This window comes from Barbus barbus, assembly GCF_936440315.1.
Source record: "Barbus barbus genome assembly, chromosome: 34".
Lineage (NCBI taxonomy): Eukaryota > Metazoa > Chordata > Actinopteri > Cypriniformes > Cyprinidae > Barbus > Barbus barbus.
The window spans coordinates 6448560-6466926 of record NC_136762.1 but is presented as its reverse complement, the minus strand read 5'-3'; the positions used below and the strand labels follow the sequence as shown (position 1 = coordinate 6466926).

Genomic DNA, 18367 nt, shown 5'->3' with positions numbered 1-18367 from the left:
ATAAAAAATTAATAGAGGAACGGTTCATGTGCGAGAAGGGGGGGGACATATTATTAAAACAAAAGATCTCGCCTTTGTTCTGTGAAGACGGGCTTCTTTTAATGTTAGAGCCAGTCATGAGAGATGAAGTGGAGGAAGAAGAAGAAAGAGCGAGGTAGAAGTTTGAGCATCACTGCGTCAGGAAGAGCACGACTCTATTTTAGTCCTGTACAACATTGTTAAATCGAGGACATTTAACGCCAGTGCAGCGGGAAGACATCGCTTGTCCCTTTGATGAAACCATTAAGTATAAAGAGCGACCCACACACTGGCACCAGTCCATAAACCAAAATAACAGATGTTTAAACCGTAATAAGGCAATGTGGAACATGAATAAATTACAGTGGGGCTGCTGAATAATACATTTGCCATAAAATAAATTATGGGGCTGGGCCGCTCTTTGTTATTGCCCCAATCAGTTTGGAAGCGGGCACGATGGACGGATGAGAGTCTGCCATGACAAAGTGCCGTCTTGCTCACAATCTGCTGCAGATGAAAATGGGCAGTGGAAAGTTGAATTTGATGGGCCAGGCGTGCTGAGTAAGACAGCGTTGCTGGCCATCGGTTCTGCTACATTAGCACTTATTGCACTGGCTGGGCGGTAATGGAACCATGAGCTGGGGTGAGTGAAGGGGGGGCAGTGTTTTAAAGCATAAATTTAGTGAGCAGAAAAAATGTGATTGGCGTTTCAGTGGAAGCTTATGCCTGTGAAATGCATCATATCACATGGAATTTAAAACGTGCATTAGGCTGCATAGGTTTTCAAAGCTCACCCATAACAGATAAGCTTACATAACATGGAAAAAGTATGAGATCAAATATGATGCTCTAAACTGATTTGAAAGGACTTTGGTGTTTCTTGTTTAAAGTCAACATGAACCACAAATCAACCCTAATTGATAAAACGATGGCAACCTGCAATTGATACCTTAAAGGGATAGTTCACCAAAACAGTTTGCACAAAAGAAGATATTATGAAATGTGGTTATGAACCCCATTTACAGAACTTTTAATTGTATGGACAAACATATTTTTTAAACGATCTTATGTTTTTTAAAGCGTTCTCCCAAGAATCTTTGTGTTCACTCACAAATGTTTGCGTTTTCTAGAAAAAATATTGCATTCTTCTGTAAAACTTTGCATTCTCTCTCAAAACAAGTACTGAGTTCTCCTGAGAAAGTCTGCATTCTCTAGCAAAACATTTGATGTTTACTCACAAAAATACTGCATTGTCCCAAGAAATGTGGTGTTTGCTAGCAAAACATTTGCACGCTCTCGCAAAAATATTACGCTTCCCTGACAACTTTGCATTCTCTTGCAAAACTCGGTGTTCCCTTTCAAAAACATTCTACCCATGCTAGAAACGTTGTGTTTGTTCGTAAACCATTTGTGTTCCTCTGAGAGACACTGGAATTTTTTTTTTTTTTTTTTTTTACCATTTACCATATAAAAATGAGAAAATGACAACAATTTTTTCATTTTTGGGTGAACTATGATTTTAAGGAGTTATTTCCCTCTGATCCAACCTTTAAATATTATTTTGCTGGTGTAATCTAATGTATTTAAACATCATTATTGACTTAATAAATAACAGTCATACAAAAACTTAATGAATAAAATAATTTTTTCTCATCGAATATCCTGTTTCACTAGAAAATAAGTCACATTTTGGAAGTAAATGGCAGAGAGCACTTCATGTTGACTTTAGTGGTTCAGAGTGTACTCCTGTTACTTGGTAAGTGGTATCATTCATCGCAGATTGAAGGGCAAATTTTTTTCATAGTGTAAGGACCAAGAGTATTACTTGACAGGAAAAGGGCCCAATTGACTACGAGTCACACAGCTGAGGACACATACCCATCTCAGAACTGTGTGAGAAAGTCTATGATTCCAAATTCAAAGTCATGGTGATTTTCATTATTTACAGTATGTGCTCCATTTAGTTAAACTCTGCTTGACCTGAGATTTCACATACCAAATCCACTGGCTCTTCACATCATGCACAAAAAACAAACAAAAAAACGTATCACCATTAATGACTCATTATTTGGAGCAATTAATGGTAAACACATTCACTGTAAATATAAGTCACAATTGCAGGGCTCTTACAGTATACGCTCATGGTCATGCGAGTCTCAAGAGCTTGAGGAGCAGCTGGGTTCTTCGCTCGACATGTCAGCTGCCGTGCGTTGTCTGAACTGCGTGCCCTGATGCTGTGAAGAGAGAGCAGGGTTGACTTGCGTTAATGCATTTCACACTGTGGCACTCTCATCCTCGATGTTGCCACAATTACCCACAAACCCACTGAGCTCATAACTTTACTCCATTTGCCAGCCTGGAGCACTGCCAGCATACACTTAACTGTACCTGGCCTCCAAGATTTGATTTGTTAGCAATACCTTATATTCAAGAGCACAGCAAAAGTGGAATGCAGAAGATATTCTGAAAGGATTTGCTAAACATTTATGAGGCTGCAAAATCTGGGTCAGTATAGATAATTACGCTGCATGTAAAGTTAAAGAAAGATTTTAATAAAGAAAACGTGGTTTTACAGTATATCACCACTGAAATGGGATACTGGTATGGACGACTCTACAATTGAAGAAATCAATTCCATTGTCATTTAAAACATCATTCCAACTGGTATGATTCAGTTTCTTTTGTATGACGCAAAAGGAGACGTTAGGCAGAATGTCCAGGCTGCTCACTTGCATACATTAAAAGTGAATGAATACTGAGGATTTCAAGTTCCAAATGAGAAAAAAAGCACCCTGGAGTGACACTTTGGGGCTATATTTCAAGTCTTTAGAAGCCATATGACAGCTTTGCATGAGGAAAGTATGGAAATTTAGGTCATAACTCTTTCCCCTCTGCTGTAGCTCTCAAATCTTATAATAGTTATAGAAGTTACATTATATGAAAATTGGGGGTATTTCCACTGAGGAGGCAAGGGACACAGTATCTCCTCACAAAATTGGATGAGAAAAAAATAAACAACCTAATATTACAGAATATTACATTAGAAAAACGAGTGATGTATACGGGGTTTGTTTTTTTTCGCCGTCTCTCGTCTCCTCTGAGCCCATTGAGTTTGAACAGATCTCCTTAAAGCATGCGGTGAATTTGGTGGGGGGTAATTGAGAATAAATGGGGGAAAGTCACTTGAGAGAAGGCAATGCCTCCATCGTGGTATGATTGGAGATGACTGGTTATGATCGGCTATGATTGGTTCATGCAATAAATCCTGCCTCTTATGTTTGCAAATCAGTCTGAATTAAAAATATAATGGCATTAATAGGAAAACTAATAAAAAGTAAGTAAACAACTCACAAAATCAAACTTCAAATGGCCTGAAAACACAATATGTGTTTTTTTTAGTGAGCAATCAGCTTGTTGAAATTAAAGTTACATTTCTGCATCTGTGAACAGTGTTTACCAAGCTCTGATGACTGATGATCTGAAAATTTGTTTATTATTAAAAAGAACAACTGAACATCAGTTCATAAATAAAATATAAAATTGGTTAAATAAAATATATTGTTTACAATACAAGTCATTGTACAAGTTATTATTTTGGAATAAAAGTAAAATACTTAAAAACGCTAAATTGATGAGATTTATACTTGGGTTTAATAAATACTGTAGAATAGCCTATCAATTGCATTGTTAATGTAAAAAAAACAATACAGATTTTTTGAGCCTGACATTGTGAAAGAATCAGTTTCCGTCAGCTCCTCTCCATCTGAGAAAGAAAAAAAGACGACGAGAGAAAAAAAAACAACACAGAAGTTATAGAGTCAGTAGGCTGCCTCAGGGTACTTCTTGCCAAGGGATGGCGTGACACAAACTTAGTAAATGAATCATGAAGTCTCTTGGTTTGAGTTTGCAGCCACTGTTTTGAAAGCTCCCAGTGAGAGTTTTCATCTTTTATCTGCGTTGTGTATCTACAGTGTAATTCTCTCATAAGAGCCCCGCTTAATGGACGTAATAAAGAGTCGGCCTCTTAAGCGACGGCATACCTCTGAACATGGTGATTTCTGCAGGAGGTTTTGCATCAGGAGCGATGCAGGTCACTGTGTATTCGTCTCCCTCCACCCACGGCTCATCAAACTCCAGCTGGATGTACGGCTGTGAGGGCGGGACTTAGACAAGAGAGAGAGTGTGGAGAAGGTGAGGAGAGATTAACCGGCAGGGGATTGTCACAATATATTATTTTATTGCAAGCTGTGAACTCATTTGCTGTCTGGTTGAAGAGATATTTCAGAGCTTTAAAACACACACGCACACAAACACAAGCACACACACATACACTTATGTTTCTGAGCTTCGGAGAGAGCTACTTTGCAAACAAAATTGATGAAATTGCCACACGAGTAAGCTAAATTTGAAGGGTTTTGGCTCTATAGTGGAAACTTATTGGGATCAGTATTCAACACATTCATTTGTATGGGAAAAATTATTAAAAATAATGTGATTACAAAACAATTATTCTTGCTTGCTCCCTAACCTGTATATAAATTTCATAATAAAAAATGTATAGATAAATCAATACTTTATTTAAATGAATATTTTTATTCTGCAAGGATGCAGCCCTCATGGAAAATGAATGACTTATGGTTGCTTTGTTTCTGCAAAGCGCTGTCAGTGTGAATGCGCTTAACATTAATGAAATAGCGTTTATTGCTTTGGTCAGGACATGGTGTAAACCAAACGCTGACTCTACCGATGAAATATGTAATGTTTTCACTGATTAAATTTCTCCTATCCCGGTTTAAATTGATCAAAAGTGGCAGTAAAGACAAATATACTGTTACAAAATATACACATTTCAAATAAATACTGTTCTTTTGAACTTTCCATTAGCTTCTACAGATTTCTGCAGCATAATGAATAAATTAAATTTGAAAATATATTATAATAGAAAACAGGTATTTTCATTTATTTTCATTTGTAATAATATTTTAACTTTATTTCTATATTTTTGATCAAATAAATGCAGCTTTGGGGTGCACAAGATACTTTTTTTTCAAAAAATATATTTAAAAAAAAAAACACTTTGCTCTATCATAATAATAATATGAAGTCTTTAAATAACATTTATTTGGGAGCTTTTCTGGGCAAATATTAATATACGCAGTTAATTGTAATAAGTCCAATGAATTTATCAGCATATCATGTACTAAATTCAATAACTGTTTATTTTAAATCTATATTATGCATGTACAGTATATACACACACACACATATATACATATATATATATATATATATATATATATATATATATATATATATACACACACACTCACCGGCCACTTTATTAGGTACACGTGTTCAATTGCTTGGTAACACAAATTGCTAATCAGCCAATCACATGGCAGCAACTCTATGCATTTAGGCATCTATATGTGGTGAAGACGACTTGCTGAAGTTCAAACCGAGCATCAGAATGGGGAAGAAAGGGGATTTAAGTGATTTTGAACGTGGAATGGTTGTTGGTGACAGACGGCTGGTCTGAATATTTCAAAAACTGCTGATCTACTGGGATTTTCACACACAAACATTTCTAGGGTTTACAGAGAATGGTCCAAAAAAGAGAAAATATCCAGTGAGCGGCAGTTGTGTGGACAAAAATGCCTTGTTGATGTCAGAGGTCAGAGGAGAATGGGCAGACTGGTTAGAGATGATAGAAAGGCAACAGTAACTCAAATAACCACTCGTTACAACCAAGGTATGCAGAATACCATCCCTGAACGCACAACACGTCGAACCCTGAAGCAGATGGGCTACAGAAGCAGAAGACCACACCGGGTGCCGCTCCTGTCAGCTAAGAACAGGAAACGGAGGCTACAATTCACACAGGCTCACCAAAATTGGGCAATAGAAGATTGGAAAAACTTTGCCTGGTCTGATGAGTCTTGATTTCTCCTGTGACATTCAGATGGTAGGGTCAGAATTTGGCGTAAAGAACATGAAAGCATTGATCCATCCTGACTTGTCTCAATGGTTCAGGCTGGTGGTGGTGGTGTAATGGTGTGGGGGATATTTTATTGGCACACTTTGGGCCCCTTAGTACCAATTGAGCATTGTTTAAACGCCACAGCCTACCTGAGTATTGTTGCTGACCATGTCCGTCCCTTTATGACTGCAGTGCACCTAACTTCTGATAGCTACTTCCAGCAGAATAATGCACCATGTCACAAAGCTCAAATCATCTCTGGTTTCTTGAACATGACAATGAGTTCACTAAGGGGCAGTCGTGGCCTAATGGATAGAGAGTTGGACTTGTAACCTGAAGGTTGTGGGTTCGAGTCTCAGGTCCGGTAGGTGGGGGGAATGAATAACCAGCACTCTCTTCCACTCTCAATACCCCGACTGAGGTGAGACCCTTGAGCAAGGCACCGAACCCCCAACTGCTCCCTGGGCTGCCCACTGCTCTGGGTTTATGTTCACTACTGTGTGTACATTTGAATGGGTTAAATGCAGAGCACAAATTCCGAGTATGGGTCGCCACACACCACTTCCCCCTTTCCCCCTTTACTCAAATGGCCTCCACAGTCACCAGATCTCTACTGTATGTGTGTATATATGCAAAACAAAATATGCTCAAATTCCTTTAGGGAAAAATGAAACTACTGATGCTTAGTAAAGTTGGCTCTGCACATTAAACCGGGATAGGAGAAATTTAATCAGTGAAAACATTACATATTTCATCAGTAGAGTCAGCGTTTGGTTTACACCATGTCCTGACCAAAGCAATAAACGCTATTTCATTAATGTTAAGCACATTCACACTGACAGCGCTTTGCAGCAACAAAGCAACCATAAGTCATTCATTTTCCATGAGAGCTGGTTATCTGAGGCTGCATTAGCCTGAGAGATGAAGTTAAGCAAAGTTCAACTTAATGCAAATGCACAATGACACAATGCAGCAAATGCCAGTGGGAGCGCAGATACAGTTTTTAGCATGTTGCTATGTGGCTGCTTAGGCATTATAGAGAGTCTACTTTCAAGTCTTTATTCTCTGATACTCTCTAGATATGACTTTAGTCCATCCTTCAGTGTAAATCTAACGTTTTATCATCTGAGGGCTTCGAAAAGTAAAAACTTCCCTCTTTTCAGTGTTCCACTTTTTGATATATCATTCATATCAGTATGTCCAGCAAATAGTCAACTATATAAATACATATATTTTGCTTTCCATAAAAATATTAAGCAGCACATGTGTTTTCTACATTGATAATAATAAGAAATGTTTCTTGAGCAGCAAATCAACATATTAGAATAATTTCTGAAGGATCATGTGACACTGAAGACTGGAGTAATGATGCTGAAAATACAGCTTTGCATCACAGGAATAAATTACATTTTAAAATGTATTTAAAAAGTAAACCGTTATTTTAAGATGTAATAATATTTCTATTTTTACTGTATTTCTATCAAATAAATGCAGCCTTGGTAATAAACTTATTTAAAAAAAAATGAAAGCAAACAACCATAATTTTGCAGTTTGCTCTATGCAAATTTATCATATTCGTTATTATTCGTTGTATACAATGCATTAATTAATAAATCATACAGATTGTGTAAAATGGCCCAACGTATAAAAAAGCCTTTGCTTTGGTTTATTTGCTGTTTGCTTTGTTATGGCAATTTTTTACTGACTTTTTTTTTCTTTAACTCACATTACTACTTTATAACTGCACTAAGATGTATAAGCTTCCCAGGTGCACTTAAAATAGACAATAAAAACAGATATTATGGATCCAATTTATTGTAATTGTTTAATGTTTTGAAACAAATAGGAAAACAATACATTTTAGTTGACTGAAATAGTCTGGCATTGTGTTGTCTGCAGTTGTTCTATGGATCTTTATATGCTATATGACAACATAGGGCCATTTTCCCATAAGATCTAATTTCGAGCCACACAAACCCCTGCAAGCGGTTATTTAAGATCTTCACGAAGGGCCTCACAGTGTTCCTTGGTTGCTTTCTATCAGAGCACTTTCTGTTTCCCCGGCCTCAGCACGACACTGCAGAAGCGCACCATCTCATTATCAATTGAAACGCCTGTGTGAATCACAGACGGATGATGAAGCATGGACCCTGCGCTGTCGACAAGCCTGTGGAAATGCACTAAATGCTAATCTAGCATAGCGCTCTGCTTATAGGGAAAAAATAAAAAGAGCAGCAGCAACAGTGCTGCAAATCACCTCCAGCAGAAGAGACGCACACACCACCGATCAAAGCTCTCCCTCTCACCTCTCTGCTGCGCAACTTTCCCCTGCATCGCTCGGGGCTACAGAGCTCTTCCCAGCACTTTTGACGAGAGAGAGTGAAAATCAGTTTTTGTGCTCTGTTCAAACGAATCGAACTCAAATATGGCACTGTCCAGGTTTACCCTGGTAGCAGAGTTTACCCACTGTGAGCTTGATATTGGATGGAAAAGTGTGAAACGGGATCATTTTTGGTTGTACAATGTATAAAATTCAGAAAATCATAAAATCCTGCTTATGAGCTCAGGAAGCGCTTTAGCATTTAAAAACCTAGACAGTGCAAAACCAAAAAGCTGAACTATTAAAAGGGAAAATGCAACAATTAAAATATGGACCAAAAGAAAAAACACATCCTGAGTGAATGATGCATTAAACTCTTAACTTGCACGATAAAGTCTGACAGCTTAAACAGCAACAGATTAGATGAATATAGCATTATGATTAAACAATTAAAAATTCAATTAACTATAAAAACATTTATATGTACTTGATACTTTGTTTATACACACTTGAGATAACTTAATGTTTCTGTTTCTCTATAAAATTAAATAAAATTATAATAATATAAATGAAAAAAAAACATGCTATATGTAAAAATATATAAAAGAAAAATCTATATATAAAACACAAACACACACACGAAAAATGTATAAACGTATATACATAATGTATAATGTATAATACATAATGTACAAATGTACAAATGTATAATACATAATGTATAATGTATTATACTGGGCTGTATAAAAAATTATAAAATTATAAAATAATTATATTAAATACACATATATGTATACATAAGAAAAATATAAAAATGCACTACAATAAATTGCATATTCTAAAATATAAAAGTATTAAAAAATACACTTTCTATATAATATTATAATATTTTTGCATTTTATGATTAAAAAAAAATTCTAACAAATAAATACATAAGTCACATTCACTTAAAGTCAGAGTCAAAAAATATCATTTGTGATAAGCAAAAACTAAAGCTCATTTTTGGCTTGGTGCTTGATATATAGCAAAGCGTAAAAAACAAAAAAGTGCTACCTACAACAACATCAGCAAAAAACAATAGCAATGCCAAGGTAGCCTGTAAAAACAATGTTTCATTACAATGATGTTATATTATAATAGATACTGTAGATCATTTCTTGACCTTACCACCTGTTTACTCTTCTCAGTCACATAACATAACTTCATAAAGTCAAAGGTAAAAAAGACAATTTGTGATAATTACTACTTTTCTGGTTTCCTTCGAAGCACAGGACGTTTCACAAATTCTCAAATTATGCTGGATGACATGATCATCAGTTTTTCTTAAAGGGGTAACGTTTCATAACCAATACAATATCAAATCCTTAATTTCACTACGGAAAAAACCCTAACAAATAAACCGGAGAAATAGCTAGTGAGGATATACACATGGTAATGAGCCTCAGTGGTGTTGTTCAGGTTGCCAGTTGCTCCCTGGAGTTTGTAGGCACTAGGGGGCGTTATTGCTGTGTGCAGCTCGGCGGTGAGGTGCGAGGGGCTTCACACTGAGACAGATGGGGCAAGGCTTGGGTTTCAAACTGATTTAAAGGAAGCAATTGGATCTGTGTGGACACTGATGGCTGAGGAGAGCACTGCAGAGGAGCCCGCTTAGATAATGAGATGCATTTGTTTTCTCTTCTCTTCTCCTCTGCTCTCTCTCTCTTTTTAACTGCTAACAATTTTCTCTCGCCGTCTCTCTTTCTCGCCCTCACGCCATCGCCCCCTTGCTCTCTCACATTCTCTGCACATGAAGCCAGGCTCATCACTTGTTGTGCTAGAGAAGACATTGTTCAGGCACATAGATTTCCCAGTAAAGACTGATGGTGTGCACACAGAGCAGGCAAGCAGAGCAACTCTCTCTCTCCTCTCTATGCGTGTCTTTCACTTCATCCCTCATTCTCGCTCACTCAACATTTGGCTCAGTGCTTAATATATAGCAAAGCTAAAAAAGCCAAAAGGTGCTTCCCACAACAACAACAGTAAAAAACAACAGCAATGCCAAGGTAGGCTGTAAAAACAAAGGTGTTTCTCCACAGTGATATCATATTTACAATCTAATAGATCTACTGTTTCTTGACCTAAACTACTGCTGCTAAAATAATTGCCCTTCTCAATCACGAGACTATACAAACTAATAGGACAGTGAAAAGTGATTATAAACAGATTAAATACAGTAAAACACTGCACTGACCATCTTAAGTATTACCAGATATTGAGTACTCAAATTATCATACGGGCTTTATATTATACTATATTGCATTTTTGTAAATAAATGTACATGTAAATACATGCATACCTCTACATAAATCCCTTTTAAATGAGGTTAAAAAAAGAAATAAAAATTATATATATATACACACACACACACACACACAGGGTGCAATTTGTGAAAATAGCAGTGTGTGTGTGTGGGGGGGGGGGGGGTGCTTTTGAAAAAATAAAATTTGGGGTCATCATGAAATGTTTTTAATGCAACGGCAACTGTATTTAACGTGATCACAATTTAATAAAAGCACTGAAAGTTAGGCCTATTAATTTTAATGATTTCCTTTCCAGTTATTCAAATAAGGAATAAATTAAATAGAGAAAACAAGCAAAGAACACAGTATCAACAGAGCTTTTTGACACTCCGAATCAGTTTAACCAATACCTCGCAAAATTATTCAATTTCGAAGTACTCCAAACAAATTGTGTATGGCGAATAATTTGATGCCAATTGGCTGACAACATTCTAAGATGCAATTACTTCACAATTATTCACAATTTTATTATTTTTTAAATGTATTTTATAGTTGGGCTAGTTTACTTTTTTGTAAAATCAACTTCGGTTATGAGAATTATAATATATTAATGTTATCAAAAATGTTGATATCATAACCTTATTCAAAGCAAAAATAACTATATCGTAACTATTTTGTGATATATATCATTATCATGAAATAAAATCACTCATATTGTGATATAAGATTTTGACCATATTTGAAGAGGTTAATAGTAATAAAATTAAAATGTTTATGTGTGTGTATATCAGCTGACTGGCTGAATGGCATTCTAATGAGTGCAATTATTTTTATAAAAATAAATAAATAAATACAAAATATATATATATTATAATATACTAACTGAAACCTGCCACACACACACAGAACTATGCATTCATGGCATATTTGAATTAATATTAACCTCTTCCAGTAGGCAACCATTCAGATCACCCTAGCAATGCCCTAGCAACCACCCAGAAGACTCTCACAACTGTTGTATACCAGCAGGCAACACCATCGAACGGGACTTGATTTTTCTCCATCGGGACCTGAATAGATCATTGGATCGTTTGTTAGTTGCTGCAATCTAATGTGACTGACACCTTGAAGGAGGGATTACTGTCCCACACGTCACCAGAGAAGAAATGTTTTTGCAAAGGCAAAGGGAATGTTAAAGGTGTTTGAACAAAAATGTGTGTTGGAAGTGTGTGTGCACATCCATCCTATATTGATAAAAATCCGCCCAGTGTTTTTTTTTTAAATCCCTATTTTAAAATCCCCTTTCTCAAATCAGGCTGTTCTGAGATTCCTGTCAGAATGATGTAGTTCTGTACAGGCCCCTCCCACGAGAGTGTGACAAGACCGTGTTCCCTTAGACCCGCCCTGAGTGAGCTGAGAGCTGTCTGCCTCCGGTGCAGGGGAAGACAAGATGTCTCCGATTAAGCGATTTAATTGTTTAGTTGTTGGATGTAATACTGAATATAGCAGTCGTCATTTACTCCTGGCTTTGAAGGGAATGTGCCGATCCCCGATCTGCCTAAATGCGTCTATGTTCGACCGAATAATTCGTGATCCAGCTTTATCTACAGAAGAGGTGAGTGTAAGGTTTTATGACTCAAATTTCCTAATAATGTGCTAGTTAGCCAGTTTCGTGGCTGCAGTTTAGTATGCTCCATAGATATATATACCTAGATGCCTCATTATGGACTGTTTCTATGGGCCACGAGCCGTAAGCCATCAACAGCAAGCAAGTTATACGCTTCTATATCTTTGAATATTCATTGATTATTATGGTGAATGCGAGATGGCTGACGCGTCAACGTATCTGGAGCGGTCGAATAGGGAATCTACACATATCTATGGTCTGCTCGTCACTCCACAGAAGAGAGGGGCGGAGTCAGCAGAGCTCACTAGGATTTAAAGAAACATGGACTAGATCAGCGTGCTGAAGACAGAGCTGATTTTGACATGGTAAAGAAGGTGTTTTTTACACTAATATTGAGAAATTTTAACCACAGTATGTTACAGACCTTTAATTAAGACCCTAAAGAATCAATAACTTGTGTAAAATGGGCATCCGATGACCCCTTTAATGTTTCTGATTAAAGATTACAAAGGTATGTCATAACAAAAGCACACAGAATATGATGCACACGGTGCACAATGTATGCAATATTCCATTAAAAAATGGTAAATTTTTATTTCATAGTAACTTTAAGACAATATTAAAACTGAGTAGTTATTACTGTCAACTTTAATGTAATTTAACTCTCCATCTCAAGTCTGATGTCTTGGACGTCCTGCTGTAACAACAAATTTAAATGACTAGGCCTCTCAGCCTGTTTTCAGAAACAATAAGGGGTGCAATAGCCGCGTTTCCACTGTCGGGCCAAAAGCGGGCATGCTAGTGCGTGCCAGGGCTAGTTGCGTTTCCACTTCCGGGGCTTGATCGACGAAAACCTTGGGCCAAAACGGGCCAACTAGGGCTAGAGGAGTTTCTCCACTTCTGGAGAGCGTCAGCGCGTGGATCATTTCATAATGATTCACGCTTGTGGGGAAGTCGTGGCCTAATGGTTAGAGAGTTGGACTCGTGATCCAAAGGTTGCGGGTTCGAGTCTCCGGCCGGCAGGAATTGTAGGTGGGGGGAGTGAATGTCCAGCGCTCTCTCCACCCTCAATACCATGACTGAGGTGCTCTTGAGCAAGGCACCGAACCCCCAACTGCTCCCTGGGCGCCGCAGCATAAAATGGCTGCCCACTGCTCCGGGTGTGTGTTCACGGTGTGTGTGTGTTCACTGCTGTGTGTGTGCACGTTGGATGGGTTAAATGCAGAGCACGAATTCCGAGTATGGGTCACCATACTTGGCTGAATGTCACTTCACTTATTATTCACTTATTCATAAAGTTAGCAGGCATAACACCAGCATTAAAGACTTTTAAAATAATTTTAGCTTAAAACTCACTTTTGAGTGTTTGAAATGACTTCTGTTTGTGATCCATTTATTCATTCATTCATTTAGCTGATGTGATGCACCGATGTGGATCACAATACAACGCAGAAATAAGCGATGCAAAATACTATGCACGCTAGCCATTACCATAGTATCCATGGTAAAAACATCCCCTTGAAGAAATAAGACGTCAGCTTCTCAATCATACTATCACAATCGTGTATTTATTTAGTAACATACTTTATCTGTCATAAGTGATAACTTTACTTTATCTTTAGCTCCGCGTATGTCAAAAATATAATAATGTTTTTTGTTCAGGAGCTCCCTTCTATTCGAATCGTATTTTTGATGGAAAGAAAAAAAAAATTATATATATATATATATATATATATAAATGATTCTAAATGTGACGTATTCTGTGACTAGAAACAAACAGAAACAGACTTGACTGAAAGTAGGCTATGTGTCCGCTTTCTTTTGTGAAATAACGGTTCATACTGCTTTATTTCTGTGTGACTAATTTTCAATCCTGATTAATTCATTATGATCAATGTATCACTTATTTTGTGAAACATTGAAGCTTTTGGATTGAAATATTTAACAAAACATGCAAACAAACGGCTGCTTTTATCATGTTCGTTTTGGGATCATGCTCCTTCCAGTGACTTATTTCCGATTTGTTTTCTGATAACTTCTTTTTGTTGGTGAAATGAGGGGGTTGCGTGACGTTGTTCAGGAGAGGCGTGTGAAGGGCAGGTTTTAGTGAAGCGTAGCGGAGCTTCTGGCCCGACGGTGGAAACGCATCGTAATTTTGGGCTCGGTGCTACAGGTCCGAGGCTATTAGCCCCGCCCGGCCAGTTTTAAGCACTGGCTCACAGTGGCCCGACAGTGGAAAAACGGCTAATGACAGGAATGAGGGGTCTCTAGGCCCCTGGTCATTTGAACACCCTCCAGTTACCTCATTATTCCTCTTTTCCTTTCTGCTGCAGTTGAGCTGCGGTAGAAAGCAGGTGTGTGTGTGTGTGTGTGTGTTCAGCCTTTCTTTGTGATCAGAGAGAAGGGATGATGAGAGAAGGAAAGGATGTGTGTGTGTGTGTGTGTGGGGGGGGGGGGGGGGGGTAATGTCTGTGTTACTGGCAGCATTGGGAGCCGGAGCATGACAGTCAATGGTTAGTCAGGCAAAGATTATGACCTCAGAAAAGCCCACCTGAGTCGCCCACCATACTTCCTGCAACCTCTCCTCCCGAGACAAATGCACGCTCACATGCACAGAGCAAATAAAAATACACAAGTACATGTTCGCATGCACAAGAACACAGATATGAACACACACGAGCGCTCAGGCGGGAAACATCGAGCTGTGAAATTTGATTCATTAGACAAATGCAGACGGATGGACAGATAAGGAAGATAAGAGGCTCATTAGCGTAGACAGATGAACAAACCCTCTCGGGTTCTCTCTCACATACTCATCAATAAACATAAACATGCAAATGTTTTCCTCCAAACCGATTCGCACATGCAAAAGCCAAGTGAATGAAAAGATAGTCAAAAGGCAATCATTTCATCACAGCCGCTTTTTTTTAACCTCTTTTGCGCACAAATAGACACATTTCCTGGTGAAATAAACAAAAACAGCCCCCCCCCCCCCACATGGACTTCTAGATCAGTCACATTCATTTACACATTACATGTGTAAATGAATGTTGACGCAGTTTGGCTATTGAGATGAAGCTGCGACAACAGTGATGTTTATTTAAAGGTGCACTCAGAAATTGTTCCCTCATTAAAACGTTTCACACATAATGAAATGAAGAATACTTCAGAAAATCAAATGAATGGTTTAGTCAAAGTGGCAGACATGTCGAGATCACATGACCAACCAAACCCTTGAATTTGGATTGAATTAAGGAAGCAAACATTATGCAGTATTGCAATTCAAACATAAGAGCAAAATTGAAGTAGAATAAAATCAAATTCATATGACTGTAATTTTAACGAACTTTAACCCAAAACAAATGTAAATGCTGGTTTGATAAAGTCTTATTTGACAGACAAACACATCACTAAAATAATAAATTAATGAATTATAGAATATAGATGGATGAAATGATAAAACAACATATAAAACAATAAACTGATAAGAGACAGACAGACCGATAGATAAATAGATAGATGCGTTGATAGACAGACAGACAGACATACAGACAGACAGACAGAAAGACAGACAGACCGAAAGATAGATAGATGCATAGATAGACAAACAGACAGACAGATAGACGATAGACAGATACTGTAGATGATAGATAGCTAGAAAGCTAGACAGACAGACAGATACATTGACAGACAAACTGATAGATAGAACGATAGACAGATAGATAGATAGATAGACAGACAGACAGACAGAAAAATGATAGATAGATACTGTAGATGATAGCTAGACAGACAGACAGATAGACAGACAGACAGACAGACAGACAGGCAGACAGACAGACAGACAGACAGGCAGACAGATGATAGACAGAAACTGTAGATGATAGATAGCTAGATAGCTAGACAGACAGACAGACAGACAGACAGACAGACAGATACATTTACAGAAAAACTGATAGATAGATAGATAGATGACAGACAGACAGACAGACAGACAGACAGACAGACAGACAGACAGACAGACAGACAGACAGACAGACAGACAGACAGATAGATAGATAGATAGATAGATAGATAGATAGATAGATAGATAGATAGATAGATAGATGGATACTGTAGATGACAGACAGACAGACAGACAGACAGACAGATAGATGACAGACAGACAGACAGACAGACAGACAGATAGACAGACAGACAGACAGACAGACAGACAGACAGACAGATAGATAGATAGATAGATAGATAGATAGATAGATAGATAGATAGATAGATAGATAGATAGATAGATAGATAGATAGATAGATAGATAGATAGACCAACAGTGATTCAGCAGCAGATGAAGTGCATTATGAGAATTGAAAAAAAGAAAAAAATCCTTGGAATGACACACATCGTTGTTCACAATAAGACTAGAATGAAAACAGGGTCAGCTGATGGCAGGTTCACTTTGAGCCAGAGAAACAACAAATCTGAATAGAGATGAACTCTTACATGGCAAGGTATGTTGAGGCAGACAAAGAGTCATTCATCTAAACTCAACTGCTTCAAAATTAAGACTCTCTTTTCATATGGTCACGTGTATCTGCACAACCACACACACACACACACACACACACATCAGGGCCTTGTTAGCCCACATGAGCAAACACAGTCTGTTAACAAGCTTTGACCAGACATGCTTCAAAAGGCTTGAATACACTCATCCACAAACACACACATACACTCGGTTACGCTGGGCTCAGGTGTGAGCTTTGAAGCTAAGAGCCATTGAAGCAGTCCCAATTTCTCCTCCTCTGCTCTCTATCTTTCATTCCCTCTCTCATTTCATCTCATCTTCTCGTCTTCATACCACTGATCTTTCCACCTCTTCCTTCGCTCCGCATTTCTCCTCTCATCTCCACCCATCTCGTTCCTGTCTGAAGAGTGCAGCAGGTGCATTTGAGGCAAGAGAGATAACACCAATTTCTCCCTCTCTCTGTCTTTCCTGCTCTTATATTCTTCATTTTCAGCCCACCTCATATAACAATAAACACTTTCAACACTCAACCGAACAAGAGCTGATTTACGTAGATCAGATTGTCAACTGATAAACAAAACAGTGTCCAAACCAGTTATCAACCATAATCTAGAGACACGAGCCCACTTCCCTACACGACACACAGACCCACCAGACTGTAGTGTTCTCACACTCTCTATAGCTTTTCCCAGAGCAAAATGTCAGAATTCCTGCTGTTCAAATTCAATGCTAGGTCAAGGTAACACAACAAATGAAATTTGATCTCAAGACACACTAGGGGTAAAAAACAAAAACAAAAAACAAACCTGACTTTCTCTCTCACTAATGTGATCTAAATAAAATACATGCACAATATTAATAATAATATCAATCATATTATATTATTCCATGGTCTGTCTGAATACTGGATTCTGATTGGCAGGCAGGAATGCCATAAAACCGTTTAATGCACAGGTAATTCCAAGTCAGTTTAATCACCGTTCCATATTAATACGCTGCTTTAATTAATGCACACTAACCAACGCGCATCTCTGCGTGCACACACAGAGAGAAAGTGAGAGAGATCGCAGATTGCGCTGCACACACACATAAATTAAATTTGTTGTCAACGCTTCCCCATGATTTTTATTAATAAAATAGCCTAGATACTAGATTGGGTAGCACTTTAGAACAGGGAACACTTATTCACTATTAACTATGACATTTGCCTCAAATTCCTAATTTGCTGCTTATTAATATCTAGTAAGGTAGTTGTTAAATTTTGGGATTGGGTAGGATTAGGGATGCAGAATAAGGTCATGTAGAGTAAGGCATTAATATGTGCTTAATTACTACTAATAAATGGCTAATATTCTGGTAATATGCATGCTAATAAACAACTTGTTAAGAGACCCTAAAATAAGTGTTACCCTAGATTGCTACATTATATTCCTCAACAACAAGTTGGTAAAATCGCTGTTTTTGAATTAATTAGTTGTTTGTAGAGACAGACGCGAAGACACGGCAAGCAGGTAACGCACACACACAACTGTCATCTCTCCTTTTCTCTCTCTCTCTCTCTCTCTCTCCTTCTCGGGCGGTTCTTTGCCTCCACGTCGTGCAGTTGATTATCCCTTACTTATATTAT

At 37.8% G+C, this 18367-nt stretch overlaps 1 protein-coding gene across 1 annotated transcript in view; it reads right to left on the bottom strand.

Annotated features, from left to right (window-relative positions):
* The window catches only part of nphs1 (NPHS1 adhesion molecule, nephrin), a gene marked incomplete at both ends in the record, with an annotated part of 139367 nt that overhangs the window by 37331 nt on the left and 83669 nt on the right, over positions 1 to 18367 (bottom strand). Inside the window, 3 exon segments of the mRNA XM_079391443.1 lie at positions 2149 to 2270; positions 3727 to 3781; positions 4059 to 4181. Of these exon segments, the coding sequence (XP_079247569.1) occupies positions 2149 to 2270; positions 3727 to 3781; positions 4059 to 4181 (300 nt within the window).